Raw genomic sequence first — 14,685 nt, 5'->3', positions numbered from 1 at the left:
AAGATATGAGATACACCGAAACACAATCCACTGCAGGGCAAAGAGAGGAGGAGAGGGAGAGAAGCTTTCAGATGTATTTGTTCTAAGATATTCATCGAGGAAAAGGAAATAATGTTTCAGGCATAGCTGTAATAGATATACTGCTTGTCTGTAACTGTAACTGGTTAGAAACTACAATGAGCAGCCAAACCATGTTTAAGGAGGAGATTCAAGAGTCTTTTGATCAAGAATATTAAATTCCCTCTTTAGTGACAGACATTTTTTTTTTTTTTACCTATACACTTTAATGTCCTCGCGATCTACTTTATGATGGAATTATCCCACGAACCGGCACTTAGCTTTGAAACCATGTTTGTGATCATTCGGTTGAACACAAACTCATTTAGGAATAGTCAGAAAACAGTTACAGTAAACACGATCAGTCATAATCCAATATCTGCCATACAGATTTTATCATTTTTTAATGATTATGTGATTCAGAGGCACATATTCCAAAGCAAATGTGCAATTTATCAAATCCAACATGTGGATAATGTTGGCCTTTGTAGCCTCTGAGTGGACCTCAGGGTAGTTACTTCAAGTCAGATTTATAAATCCAGCACTGCTGTAATTTAAACATTTTGCGTTATAGGCATTTCAGAATCATGATATCCATTAGGAGACTTATCAATGATTATGATGATTGTTTTATGTACAATAAGCTGGACACCTCTTTTGTATGATCCTCTGTTACTGATTCTACTTTTTTCTACTCAACTGTTCAACTGTTCACTTTATACTCAACAACAAGAAGATAACAAATGTAGTTTAAGAAATAATTACCCCAAACCATCACATAAATTAAATAATGTTTACAGTAATAAGCAATACATGAACTACTTGTAAATTAACTAACTTCCCTTTCAGACTGTTCATTTTGGGACATCTTGATCGAAACATTCAAGCAAAGACATTTGTGGCACACATTTCACACCGTGAGTTAGAGTTCAGAATCTCAATACGTTGCTTTGTTCCACACACGGCACACCAGCTCCTGAGAGAATCATACAAAAACGGCCGTGCTGTAAAATTTGCTTTGACAGTTTGAAACAGGATTTCTTAAAGCAGCAGACCTACCTAAGTTGTGAGCCGACATTGAGCCCGTTTGGCCGGGCGGCTGCTGAACCTTTGTCCGAATGATCCTGCAGGAGGAGAGAGGAGATATTAGTGTGTGTGTGTGTTTGTGTGAGAGGATTCTGAGTGACAGAGAGAACATGACCATCGTGGGAGCTAAACTGTGTGTGTCTGTGTATATGTGTGTGTGTTTGTGTGTGTGTGTGGTGGCAGGCTGACATGGCAGAGGGGCCTCACACTTCCTGCTTGGCTGCTCATGCAAGTCTTTTCTTCCTCTTTCCTTCCCTTTCTTTTCCTTTCCTCCCCTTTTCCTCTCCTCTCATGTTGTCTCATTTCCTTTCCTTTTCCTTTCTTTCCTTCCCTTTTGTATCTGTTGCTCTCCTTTCTCTCGCACACCTTCCTTTCCTTTTGTCTGCCTCTTTTGCTCACTCCTTCTCTCTCTTATTTCACTATCCCTGCCTCTCTCTCTGGCTCTATGCTCAGGGGAAAGGGTTGTCATTGTACCATCGTGTTGAACCACTGAGCTGCAGCCACTTCATACATATGGAGACCGGGGCCTCTTTGCCATTCTCTTTTCCTCTCCCGGACACACACACACACACACACACACACACACACACACACACACACACACACACACACACCCCCACACCCACACACACACACACACACACACACACACACACACACACACACACACCCCCACACCCACACACACACACACACACACACACACACACACACACACACACACACACACACACACACACACACACACACACACACACCCCCACACCCACACACACACACACACACTCACACACACCACACACACACACACACACACACACACACACACACACACACACACACACACACAAAACACTCTGTATTAGTTTTGCTCTGAGCTCTACCTTCTTTCAGTACCTGTTGCTATGAGTTGATCCTCAAAGACACACACACATTTACTCAGACAGTAGTACCTGTTGATGGAGCTGACACTGGGGACGCTGTCGTTGTCACACACTCTCTCGGCCAGAAGCCTGTCCCGGATCTCCCAGGCAAACATGGTGGGGTTTTGGCGTTTGTAATCGGCGATCTTGTCGACCACTTTGGGAGTAGCAACCTTTGGTTTGGATCCCCCGATTACCCCGGGGCGGATGCTGCCCGTTTCATAGTACCTGCCAATCAAAGCGCAGAAGATGCTCGCGTTGGTCATGATGGGCAATACAAGAAGGTTGTTGTTTCTTTAGAAGTGTAGGAAATAAGCTGTTAGAAGGTTAACATTTGTAAATTCTGAATCTTTTACTGCTAGTGCCACAGTGTTGATTTTATAATAAAAAAAGGCAATATCACAATTTTAACCAACCCATGGTGCAACAGAATGTCTTCTCATACTCTTTATCACAAATGAGACTGCACATTTGATGAAAACAATGTATACATATGTTCTCTCTATGTTTTAACCATGTATACTGTTTACTAAGAACATTATTCTGGATCTTTTGAACACAACTTGCTCTTACAATTATACAAGTTGTATTAGTATAACTAATCTCCTAAGGAGATATTGCTTGGACAGCATACAGTTGGTTAACAACAGCGTTTTTTTTGCTAAAATCAGTCTAACAGGAGCACATTCTTTGCATTTCTTCCTCAGATTTAGATTTTGTGCAATCTTGTCACTTTACTCCTCGTGGTGTGGACATTGTATCACCCAGTCTCAACTCTTCCCTATATGCCTTCTCAGTAAAAGAACGACCTTCCCACTGCTGTCAGGGCTTCCTTCTGGCTTGAATTCAAAATGATTTTAAAACACTTCACGTATCTCTGGCCTGTCCCCCTCACCCTCCTCCTCTATTTGCCCCTGATCTTGAAAAAGATGAACCTTCAGTCTCGTGGTGTTTTATTTCTTGATGGATAGGTTGGTCCACATTCTCACTGTCCTTACTGACAAAGAGAAGTGAGCTGATCGATGGTATGCAAAATACACAGAGCTTGTCTTGAGCAAATATGCCTTTTTTGTGGATTCAACTGAGACTAATATGACTCTGATTTAAAAAATCAAGTGATTATCTTCCAAAGTCAGAGTATTTGCAGTGAGAAATTCCCCTGTTGTTTACAGTTTATCCTTCAACTGCAGTCATATTTCTTCCGAAACATAAAGAGAATTTGCTCTAAAAAGACGAACACTTTGAAAGATATTCACTAGATTTGTTTAACTCTGATACTGCTGTGTATTTCTATTAGCTATAATTAAACGTCACAGTGTTTTTTTGCTGAGAACAAAGAATGTGGATTGTGTCACCCACCTCTTATATTCACAAGGTTTCAGTGTGGACAGGAGAATGAGCTAAAGTGGCCAATAATGTGTTAATGTATTGAGATATTCTTAAAAGAAACTTAAACCTATAATCATTAGTAATATTAAGTCTAAATGTGATGTGAAGAAAAGACAGAACTTTTTTTTTTTATTACAATTGCGATATCTATTAACTCTGAAAACTTGATTGCTATATTGTATAGCCTGTCCTTGATACTTTTACTGATATCTGGCCACATTAAGGATTATTGTAAACCCAATGGTATTGGACTCCATTGGTATTTGTCTCCGCTGTTAGCTCTATTTGAACTTTTAGTTTGGTTGTCTTTTTCATATCGGTTCCTCTCTAAGATTGCATTTGTAGGCAACTGTTTATGCTGCTGCTTTGGTACTAGCATTAGAAAAGAAGACTTTCTCCAGGCACTCTTAGGCAGAATAAGTTAAATTCAATGCCTAAATTAGTCAGGCTCATTGGTAAACCCATACAGTTCTCACCAGGGTGAAAGAGTAAAAACTGTTTACATCTGGTACACAGGGTACAGATAAAGAGAAGACATGGTAATCATAATGTTAATGTCAATAGTTAATCATATTACCAAAAATGTACGAGGTTTCTCTGGACTCACTGCATGAAACCTTGTTATCGTTGTCAGTGATTCAATTTTAGTAAAAATAAAAACCTCACTACAAGTTGTTTGTAATGATGCCCAACGTCATCAGAACAAACTGTTGATAACAGTGATCGATGTGATTCCAAACATATTGATGATGGCTGACTGTTGTTTGTTGTGTCTTTGGCAATTTCACATTGTGACACAGAGGTAGGAAGAGGGTGGCACTGATACCAAACACACACACATACACACACAAATACAAACACACATGCACAGATTCAGGCGTTTCATGTCCACCATGGCTATTTCATGAATGTATTTGCATGCAGAAGGGGCATGGGGGCAGGGGGGGACAGCAAATGCGCTGCAGCTCGCAGAAAAAGGGGGGATGCTGTGTGTGGATGCAAGCTGTCAGTCAGTCTTAAACCTGCTCTCCCCCTTTTTCTCTCTCTCCCTATCTCTCTCTCTCCACCGCTGTACCGTAGAGTTATCCCTTCCGTGAAGATGTGTGTTCCTTTAAATGTGCGTTTCCTTGTCTCTCTTTTTGTGTGTGTGAGTTGCGCATATGTGTGTGTGTTGCACAATTTGACTATTCACAGCTGGAGTATAAACACAGCTAAAGGAAAAAACAATCTATTTCCAAATGGAAAACTATTTAAATTATTCACAGGTGAATCATTGGTGAATAAACGAGCATGGTTATTGATATCCGCACAAACGATGAGCTAATACACACACACACACACACACACACACACACACACACACACACACACACACACACACACACACACACACACACACACACACACACACACACACACACACACAGACACACGGAGTTGGTGTTTTTGTTCTGCTGGCACCAGAGAGACAGAGAGGAGAGGATAAAACAACCCTCCCTCCCTCCTTCCATCCCTCGATCCCCTCTCCTCCCCCCTCACAGTAACGCTTCAGTGAGTTGAACGGCCAGGAAGGGGGAGAGAGAGGGAGAGAGAGAGGAAGACAGAGAGAGAAAGAGAGGCAGGGGAGAACAATGAGCAACACATTTTTTTGATATAGCTGAGGGTCGCTGTAGCTAATCCTTCCCCTCCGTCCCCTCAAATGGTCTCTCTGTCTTTTTGCTTTTTCCTGCACTCTTCTTCTTTAACACGCTTTTCCCCGTTTTGATTATGTTCCTTGTTCTTGTCATTCTCCCTTTTCTCCATTTCCCTCTGTCTTTCTTTCCCCTTTTTTGGGGTGCAGAAATATGGTGCCACTTTCATTTTGATGCTAATTCCAAAAAGTGATGAATCTTTTCCCTTTTGTCCCCCTTTCTTCTCCGGGGGACGGAACGAGCAGGGATTTACTCTTGAATTTAGCCTTGAAAAGGCAGAGATGGAGAGAACAGGGGGTGAGCAGAGACACAGAAATATTGAGAGGGGTCGTATTAGAAATATAGGATACCGAGAGGGGAGAGGAAGGTTAAAAAGGCAAAAAAGACGCAAGCTTTAAAACAACGGCACTTTAAATGCAGCTTGTGCAAGAAATGGCAGAATGGACACTAAATGAGTCGGTGTGACCTTACAGGAGCTTCAGTTTGACACATGCTAAGCCAAAGCCGAACGTAAAGCCTGTGTATTGATTCATAAAACTCAGCAGGATGACCTAAAATTGAACCAGATACTTCTAGCTGTAATGTTTCATACATACAGAAATTTAAATATTTTCATTTTGGTTACAAGATGGCGTCAAACCAGGATCAACAATATTTGTACACCTTAGTCAACCGCCAAGGCCGTGCCAGGTCACACAACCACTCTGTCACACTGTTGAGTGTGTGAAAAGGGTGTGAAGGCTTAGCCATCATATGGCTGTGGGTGATTGTGTGTCCTTTACCTGCCCAGTATCTTGCTGACACATCCGTGGCTCACTCGTAGCTGGCGTGAGATGTCACAGGGCCGGACCCCTTGGTGGGCAAGTTCCACGATTCGCTGTCGAACTACATCTGGGAGGGGCCTGCCGTTCACAAACACGCCTCCAAGCTGGTTCACCCCGCCATGTCCTAGACATGAGAAAGACAAAAGATACAGTTTAAAATTAATACAAAAAAGGTCTATGATGAGGAAATACTATGGCTGCCTATACATTTAATGAGGGTCCAGGCACTGAATTGAGACAAAGATAAAGTTATTTAAATGTGAGTGACCAAATGAAGGTTGATGAGGCAATGAGGAGACAAGGAGTTTAGAGATCTAACCAACTGATGTTTTAGCTATATGCAATGGATAAAAACTAGTGATCCACAAAAGACACTTATTAAAACATCCTAATTTACTCAATTGTTATGTCCTCAATTTTGATGTTACCATTATTGTATAAGATGTTTGGTTGTGATATATTAACTTCAGCAATCTTACACTTTCTGGACTAGGATCCAACAAGTGCTGGAGTGAATTTATTATCTCAAATACTTAAAGTTTTCTTCTGCGCCTGATTGTTCTTGCTCAGCAAATTGGATCGAGTGTGACAATTACAAAATGCAAACTTCGCCCATTTCCACCCGGGTCAGAGTGAGCTAAGATCTTAAGTAAATGAGGGGATTTCAATTCATTATTGACGCAGGCCCCTGGTATCCTCATTCAAGGATACCACTTATATTCCCCTGAGAGATGAAAGTATATGAGGAAAACGAATGAAAGAGAATAGGACTGGTTATACTATAATACTCTAGAAACTTAACCCTTTACATGATTCTGTTTGTGCTACTATTACTATTACATTTAGAAGGTAAGAGTTTCCTTTTAATTCATCAGACGAAATTCAGTTTTAATTGACTAATTTAAATGGCTGCCGCGGCAAAAGAGCAGGTAATTGGAAAAAACTATAACCAGGGAGTTGGAATCCATCTAGTTTATAAGTCTGAACATAACTGAAAAAGTCCCAAGGTAAGGTCCCAAAGATGCAAGCAGAAACCAGAAAAAATATCATTACATTTGACTAAAGCAATTCATTGAGTATCAAACTTATTAACAATGAATTTGCTGTTAATCGAGTAATCCATTAACCAAATCATTTTCTCTTTCCTGGAGCCTATCCCAGCATACACCGGAGAAGAAGCAGTGTAGACGGGTCGGCAGTCTGAGGCAAGCACAAACACACCAACACCTCAAACTCTCCACTGAAAGGCTCAGGCCAGCCAGGTCACAAACTGCAGCCTGTCTAGCTCTGTGCTAACCAATGTATGAGCTACATACGTTTGTATTTTTAAACACATATATAAATAAAAATACAGTCAAGACTCTCTCTCCTGCTTCTCAATACTGTATATGTACATATCTTACCGGAGGCAGAGTAGAAATCAACCAGATTTTTTTCTACCCCATAATCCACTGCCTTTTGTATTACCATAGTGATTACGTCTTTAGGGGAAACACACACACACACACACTCACACACTAATCCTAGCTGTGGGGGTAATAGATTTTAAACACATTACCCCAGCAGGAATACCCCCTGAACCACAAAGCTGTCCCCTGAACCTGTCCCCCTGTCCTTTTCTCCCCTCCAACAGCATAAAATAAAGAAACAAACACACACACATGTGCGCGCACACACACACACACACACACACACACACACACACACACACACACACACACACACACACACACACACACACACACACACACACACACACACACACACACACACACACACACACACACACACACACACACACACACACACACACACACACACACACGCGCAGTCTCTTCCATCTCAAATATAAATAGATCCAAACATGGAGGATAAATACAGAAGTGTGAAGGCTACAGTCTCATTCTGTGAATTCAAACAAAGCTATTTCCAAACAGCTCAGGCGGGCGGCCACTCTCTTCCTTACTACTTTATTTTTTTAGGATAGAAGAAGCCTCATTATGCAGATGCCTGCTGTGGACAGCACAATGTGAAAAGCAATCGCTCTTTACAAAACACACCAATATCTAGACAGTCATATTTATGCAATGTCAATGAAAGCTGGCCTAACCCGATGCTAAATTGGCATGAAATGCAATAACCAGCATTACCTCTTAAGACAATAGAGTCACATCAGTTGTAGTAAAAGCATATGAAAGTTATTATCAAATAAACTTAATTAAAGTAGATATCTAATTCATTTAAAGATGGGGTTTAATTGTTCAGTTGTGTGTTGGCATGGCTGTGGTGGCACAGGGGCATTACATTGGCTCACTAAAATCATTGTATTCATCATGCAGGAATATTACTCAGCTTGTTGTTTCAGTTTGTCAAGTCCTGAACAAAAGGATCTCATGATGTTGTCAATCATCCCATCTTGGGATTGAACACTTTATCAGAAACACTACTTTAAGGGAGACACTGGCATTATGCCCTTATAGTTTTTGTTGACCGGTTAACAGAGTAATTGATGTTGATTCACTGATGTTTGAAATTACATCAGAAACATATCTGTAAGAATGGTGTTCTGTTACTGTCCCACATATGTGTTGGTTCCCAGTTAGTGAGTGAACCTGCTGGTGTTTTTCATTTAAAATGTGAGCAGGTACTACTCTAATTCTGAGCCAGTTAGGTCAGGGTGAAGAGTCAAGTCAAATGTGTTAACATGCATGGCCCAAAGTCACAGTTATTATGTTAACCAGTCCTCAAATCTGTCTCAAAGCTCTTTACAATGTGTACAGCAGAACACACGCTCTACCATTAGATCCTCATTTCAGTGAATGTACTGGGAGGCACCCCACCAAACCCCACTGTCTTTTATCCTGAAACATATATTTTTTAGACGTGTATTTAATTGAAAGTTGATATATAAGAAGTCCCCGTTTGGACTGGTTGTCGTTCATGGTCAACGCCTAAAGCTTAGCCCACCTTAACCCCACCATTGTTGAACATGTTTTTTGTGTCCCTTTTGATTTTTCTGAAAATTATGAATGTAATGTCCCACTGAGATAGGATACAGAGCGAAAACTCACACACACTTTCCCTTTCCTTAAAGCTAGACCAAGCCTGCTGACCTACATGGACACATTGAAGTCCTTCACACACACTCTCTCACTCTCTGTGTTTTGTATAGCTGTGTGAAGGCATTATTCCCTCCTCTCTTTATTATTATGTCCTGAAACCCTTCGATGAATAAAAGCACCGTTTTTGCGAGGACGTTTATAGAAGCCGAATGTGCTTCGTCCTCCTCCCTACAGGTATCTGCAGAGAAGACTCTCCCCCTCTCTCTCTCCCCCTCTTTCTCAGATAAGAGTAAATGAAATGGTTCCTTTCACCCTTCCTATCTGGGCCAGGGCATGAAATACGCCTTGCTTTGTAAAGAGATGGAGAGGAATGACTTGTGACCTACAAAACCTCCAGATAACTATTTATTCACTTATCTGTGTATTTACTGTTGGCATTAGACGTTCAGACTCTCACTATTCTTGAGGTAGGTTGTGGGGATTATGTGTTAGAAATTTATTTTGCCAGCCTATAAATACTGATAGGACCAAACGCAATAAATTTCACGTCCTATAAAGGCATTTGTTTATCGGACACTGTCGCATAATTCTCTAAATGGGTAGCATTTTAAAGACTCCGCCATGTGTTTACAAGCATAGTATTAGCCTTCGGAAATGACCTGCTAGAGGCAGATCAACTTTGATCTTGCAGTTTTTTATCATTATAAAAGGAAAATAGACAGAAATTGCTTTGTATTTGGAGAGGAATCTATCCCTTTTTTGAGGACAAATGCTTAAAATTATATTTATTAATAGGTCACAAGGAATCAGGACAGATGTCGCCTCACAGCTGTGTGAGTTTAGGGACAGAGGTCCAGTAATTCATCACACTGACCAACCAAATGAACCACTTGCTCCCAGAAATTCAATCAACATTGGCCTGCTCCTGAGGTTTTGTTGCAAATGAGATACAAAGATTCTGCCAAATTAGCAGCTTTTGGCTTTTAAAGGTCTTTCTTTAAAAGCTGAACCTATTCTCTAGAGGGGGAAGTGTTGGCACAGACAGCAGCTTCATTTTTATCCCGGAGAAACGGAATCAGAGAGGGACAGACAGCCAGGGGACCAGGGGTCATTATGCAGCCCTGTTGTGATTTATTTATTTACTCTTTATAGGAGCTGACTTTAAAACCCAGCACCTCCTTAAATGTCTGATTGATTCACTGTTTCCGGGAGGAAAGAATACAGAGATAAAGCAGAATATATTGGAGCTCCCCCATCCAGAAAATAAAGTCCATTAGGCTCTCTGTCTCTCTCTCTCTCTTTCTCTCTCTCTCTTCTTCCTCATCTCTCATCTGCCTCGTCACGGCCTGACGACTCAAAAATAAAGTGAAAAGAGAGAAATCGCAACAAATCGCCAACGGTTCTCTCTACCTCTGTCTCTTGGATAAAAGGAAAGAAAAGGGGGACTAGAAATTACTTTTTGGTGAAAACCTGTTTGGAAAGTTGCCCGCAAGAATACAGATGAAGCACATTTCCTTGAGCAAACAGTGAATAGATCTGCGAGATGTGCCAGGCAGGCGTTTTGGACGTATAGTGTTATGTTTCTCCCTGAAGCTGGAACAATTAATATTCTGTCAGCGAAATGGGATTCAGGGAATCTCGTTTATAAACGGTCAGATTTGTATAAGCGTACTTATGTTGTACCAAAAGAAGACTGTTTGCAGCTATTTTTTAAATCCTTAAGGCAAACAAATAAAGCACATAGCTAACCATTTATTTACTTCAGTTTTATTTATAGATTAAGATGTATATTTTTCATTCCAGAGACTTACGTAGCCTACTATATGTTTTTTTTAAACTCACGAGTAGGTCATCAAGGTAGGCCACAGCCTCGCCTGCTTAGTATTCAGCATGCCAGCATTACCATTACAATGCGTGGTTATGAAATTCAGCTCATTATCATCACAATTACCTGCTTAGATTTTTAAATTATGACTGCTATTTATTGTTGCTTTGGGTTCAAAACACGCTACAAAGTTTGCAAATATATAACCAATTATAACGAATTAAATCAACCATAGATATTAGGTTTTTATTTTCTTTCCTTTTTTAACATCTTTACACTCAAAAACATAGATAACGAATAGTCTACTCAAACATAAAGTAACCTTGTAGGATCGAAACAATATGAGGAAATACCTGCCAGCTTTAAGCACACACACGCACAAAGTGCAAAGTTTTGGACTGTATATCACTTAATAACTTTTGTTAGATTAAGAAAAATGTAGGCTCAGTAGCCTAGGCCATAATTCATCAACACACGTGCTACAAAGACTGTAGCAAAGACTGAAGTTGAAAATGTAACACACACACACACACACACACACACACACACACACACACACACACACACACACACACACACACACACACACATATCCACACTCGCCAACCACATTTCCACGTGTCACAGTCGATTCCTCCCAACCCCTCTCTCTCTAGCTTTGACATTTTTTACGTGTAATCGTTTTAAAGCGTTTCCGGGCTTGACATATATAACTTTAGCTCCGCTGCTATACCGTAAGCATCGCGGTTCATTGGCTCTGGGGAAACGGCATGGAAGAGGAAACATGATTCGTTCTAGTTGTTTTTGGATGTGTGTGTGCAGCTTCTTTTTTGTAATCCTGCAGGATAACGCACCGTGGGAACCGCTGTCAGTCACATAACACGGCTTCTCTCCGGGACTAAACTGCATTAAGATATGTATAATGCATAATCAATTACACGCTGGAAAGCTTTATAGTCGCTTTATTCAGTTTTTAAGTGCAAAAGCAAAAAAAGACGTGCAGCCCTAACACACATTGCAGTTGCCAATATGGGGATTATTAAAATCACGGGTTCAACATCTTTAATATGCTATTAATTAAGCTTGTAAAGTTCTTAATGTATTCATGTCTCAGGATCTGGGCCTCCAATAAAGACAATGTTCGGAGTTGATTTTAACTTTACATTTGATATAGGCTACTTTCAGATTCTATAATCGGTATGAACTATTGTTTTTTTTAAGGACTTATTATTGATATTAACAGTTGTGCTGCAATACAATAAATTCGTGACCCTAGCTAGAATTTGGGGAGGTAAAATGGACTAGAAAACAAAGCAGGGCCCGCCATGTCACGACTGAATGAACAAGTTGTCCCCCCCCCCCCCCCCCCTTTCTTCATCTAGCCTACACTGCGTGTCCCCAAGCACCTGCTCTGCTGAAGTGTCCTTGAGCAACACACTGCAGCATGCTGTGAGGCTGAACCTGTGCAGCTCTGACCTGCTGGGCAGTGAGAGGAGAATTTCCCTGCGGGGGATCAACAGAGTCTCACCTTGTTGTTATTATAAGAAACGAGCAGCTCTCGCCTGCATCTGTGCGCGTAAGGTGCAGCGAGTGTCGGTCTAACCTGGTTATGTGCTGGAAACACTGTTACTGTTTGTGGATCAAGTTCAGCTTTTAGTCATGCTTTGTTAACCATATGATATATATGTCTCCCTCTCTTTCTCCCCCCCCCCTCTCTCGCTTTCTCTCTCCCGTTGACCCTTGCATGCTCCTCTTCGTCGAAGGAAACACAGCAAACCTTTTCACACACAAGGCACCAACAAATACAGCAAACATCTATCATACTCTGGAATAAAATCCATTTCACTTTTCAAAAAACACTTAAATTCCACGTCCTTTGCTCAATTAATCTACACCTGTTAAAACATATTGTAAGAGACAGGACTTACAATCAAGAGTAATGATAAAAAGCAAATTCACAAACCAGAAATTGTCTTTAAAATATAATAATTTAGGCCCTATAACTTTTGCATATATCCAGACTGTAAACACTGCAAAAAAGATCAATCTTCTTACAAGACATTAAATGTAACAACCAACTCAATGGCCTATTTAGTAACAACTCGTTATAATACATGAAATACATTTTCACTTGCTCGATGAATTTTCTAAATTTCACAACGGATTCCTTTTGATTAAAAATAATAATATAGATGATTGCAAATGTAATGAATTATATATCGAATTTTTTTCAAAAAAAGACTTCCTTTGCGAAATGCAAGTGCTTGTATTATTTTAGCATTTATTTGAGACTTTTAGATGTCCTTCCAGTGAAAGATTAGGATTTAGGACTCAAGGCAAGCAGGGTTTTTTGGAGTGTATGGTGCAGGAAACGCTACTACTCCGCTGTTATGATTGCATATGCACACAGAACTGTGGGGGGTTAGATTCAGTTTATGGCAGATGGGGCAGGGGGAATATATGAAAGTATAAACTTACTGTGCATTGCCGCAAACGGGTCGTGCTTACAATGAATCTCCATCGTTAAGCTGTAGGGCTGCAGGGCCCCGGTACGGTGTGAGGGGTCTAAAAATGCCACCGGACACACAGCTTCAGTCAGCCACTTCACACCGTGACCTCCAATAAATGGACGTATGGGTGTACGTCCAAATATCCTCCCCTTCAAAGGGAGGGTATTTCCCTCTTAATTAATAAAAAGAAATGTTTGACAATGTGATACAAGTTGTACTTTGAATCAAATTAATAAAAAAGATATTGCAAAAAAATAGAAAATTGGAGACTTTCAAGTAGAAGGGAAGAATGAAAAGGCGTCAAAAATATGAATCACAGACGGGCTCCCCCCTCATGGGGACGGGACACCGGGTCTGTCCTGGCGTCTCCCAAACCAGAGGAGGGGAACGACAGCAATAGTGCTCATCCCCTCAAGCTGCTAGTCTACACCGAGTCGCCTCAGTTAAAAAAAAACGATTCAAAGTTTTGCTAAACAAAAATATGGAGAGCAAACAAAGTAGCCTCCTTCCTTTCTCTCCTTCTCGGTCCGCTGACCGTGACCCCTGAACTGCGACTTAGCCGGTGGGGGGGGGGGGGGGGGGGGGGTCTGAACTTTTTCCTTTCAGTCTGTTAAAATATATTTGTTTTAAATGCAACGACGATGTCAATACCCAGATCGAAGAAACAAAAACAAATCTTTACAGATCCACGGTTATTGTTCTTCCAGGATATTTGCTGAAAATTCTCTTGTCAGAAATCGTCCTCGGCAGTAGTTTTCACATTCACACTGAGGAATCTCCCATCAATAAAGCGAGTGAGAGCGGATACGTGCTCACATCTTGAATTCTCATATCCACCGTGCCAAAAGAAAAAGAAAGACAATACAGAAAATTACGCAGCAGGAAAATTAAATACCAAACTCTCTGGTTTGCGTAAAGCTTCTGAGGCTGCGGTGAGAGTTGTTATCCTGTTAGTAAGGCAGTTCTTGGTCACTAGGATCTGTCCCCCCTCTGTGTTGTGAAGGACTCGCTGCTCAAGCTGTCGGACTCCCGGTTTGAGTTTGGAGATGCACTTTTTCGCGTTGGAAAAGAAAACAGTCCTGTCCAAATTCACAACGTAGTTTTTTTCTGTGCTCACCAGCCGAACACGCCAAGGATTGTGCTTTAAATCTGTAGCCTGGATTGAAAGAATTCTTTAAGCTGCCAGCGCCCAGCGTCCACGGTGGCGCACGCCGCGTTTCAGGACCTGCTCTCGTGCGGACAGCGCCCGCGCTTCCAAACCCCTGGAACCCTAACCTACACGCGCCGGCCAGCTGCCTGTCACTCACAACGAATCCAG

The 14,685-nt window shown here is 41.2% G+C and overlaps 1 protein-coding gene across 4 annotated transcripts in view; it reads right to left on the bottom strand.

Moving 5' to 3' along the window:
• Positions 1-14,685, bottom strand: part of pax5 (paired box 5) — a 52,480-nt gene that overhangs the window by 32,161 nt on the left and 5,634 nt on the right. For 2 of the 4 annotated variants that reach the window (XM_034120664.1, XM_034120666.1), the window contains exons 2-4: positions 5,929-6,094; positions 2,097-2,294; positions 1,117-1,181 (exon numbers count right to left, since the gene is read on the bottom strand). In XM_034120664.1, the coding sequence (XP_033976555.1) occupies positions 1,117-1,181; positions 2,097-2,294; positions 5,929-6,094 (429 nt within the window). Of the gene's footprint in view, positions 1-1,116; positions 1,182-2,096; positions 2,295-5,928; positions 6,095-13,335; positions 13,767-14,685 lie in introns of those variants that run through there. The other 2 variants (XM_034120665.1, XM_034120667.1) reach the window with 2 other exon arrangements.

The sequence above is a fragment of the Trematomus bernacchii genome, unplaced genomic scaffold (genome assembly GCF_902827165.1).
Source record: "Trematomus bernacchii unplaced genomic scaffold, fTreBer1.1, whole genome shotgun sequence".
NCBI lineage: Eukaryota > Metazoa > Chordata > Actinopteri > Perciformes > Nototheniidae > Trematomus > Trematomus bernacchii.
Note: the sequence above shows the minus strand (reverse complement) of the source record. Positions and strands in the feature narration are given on the sequence as shown.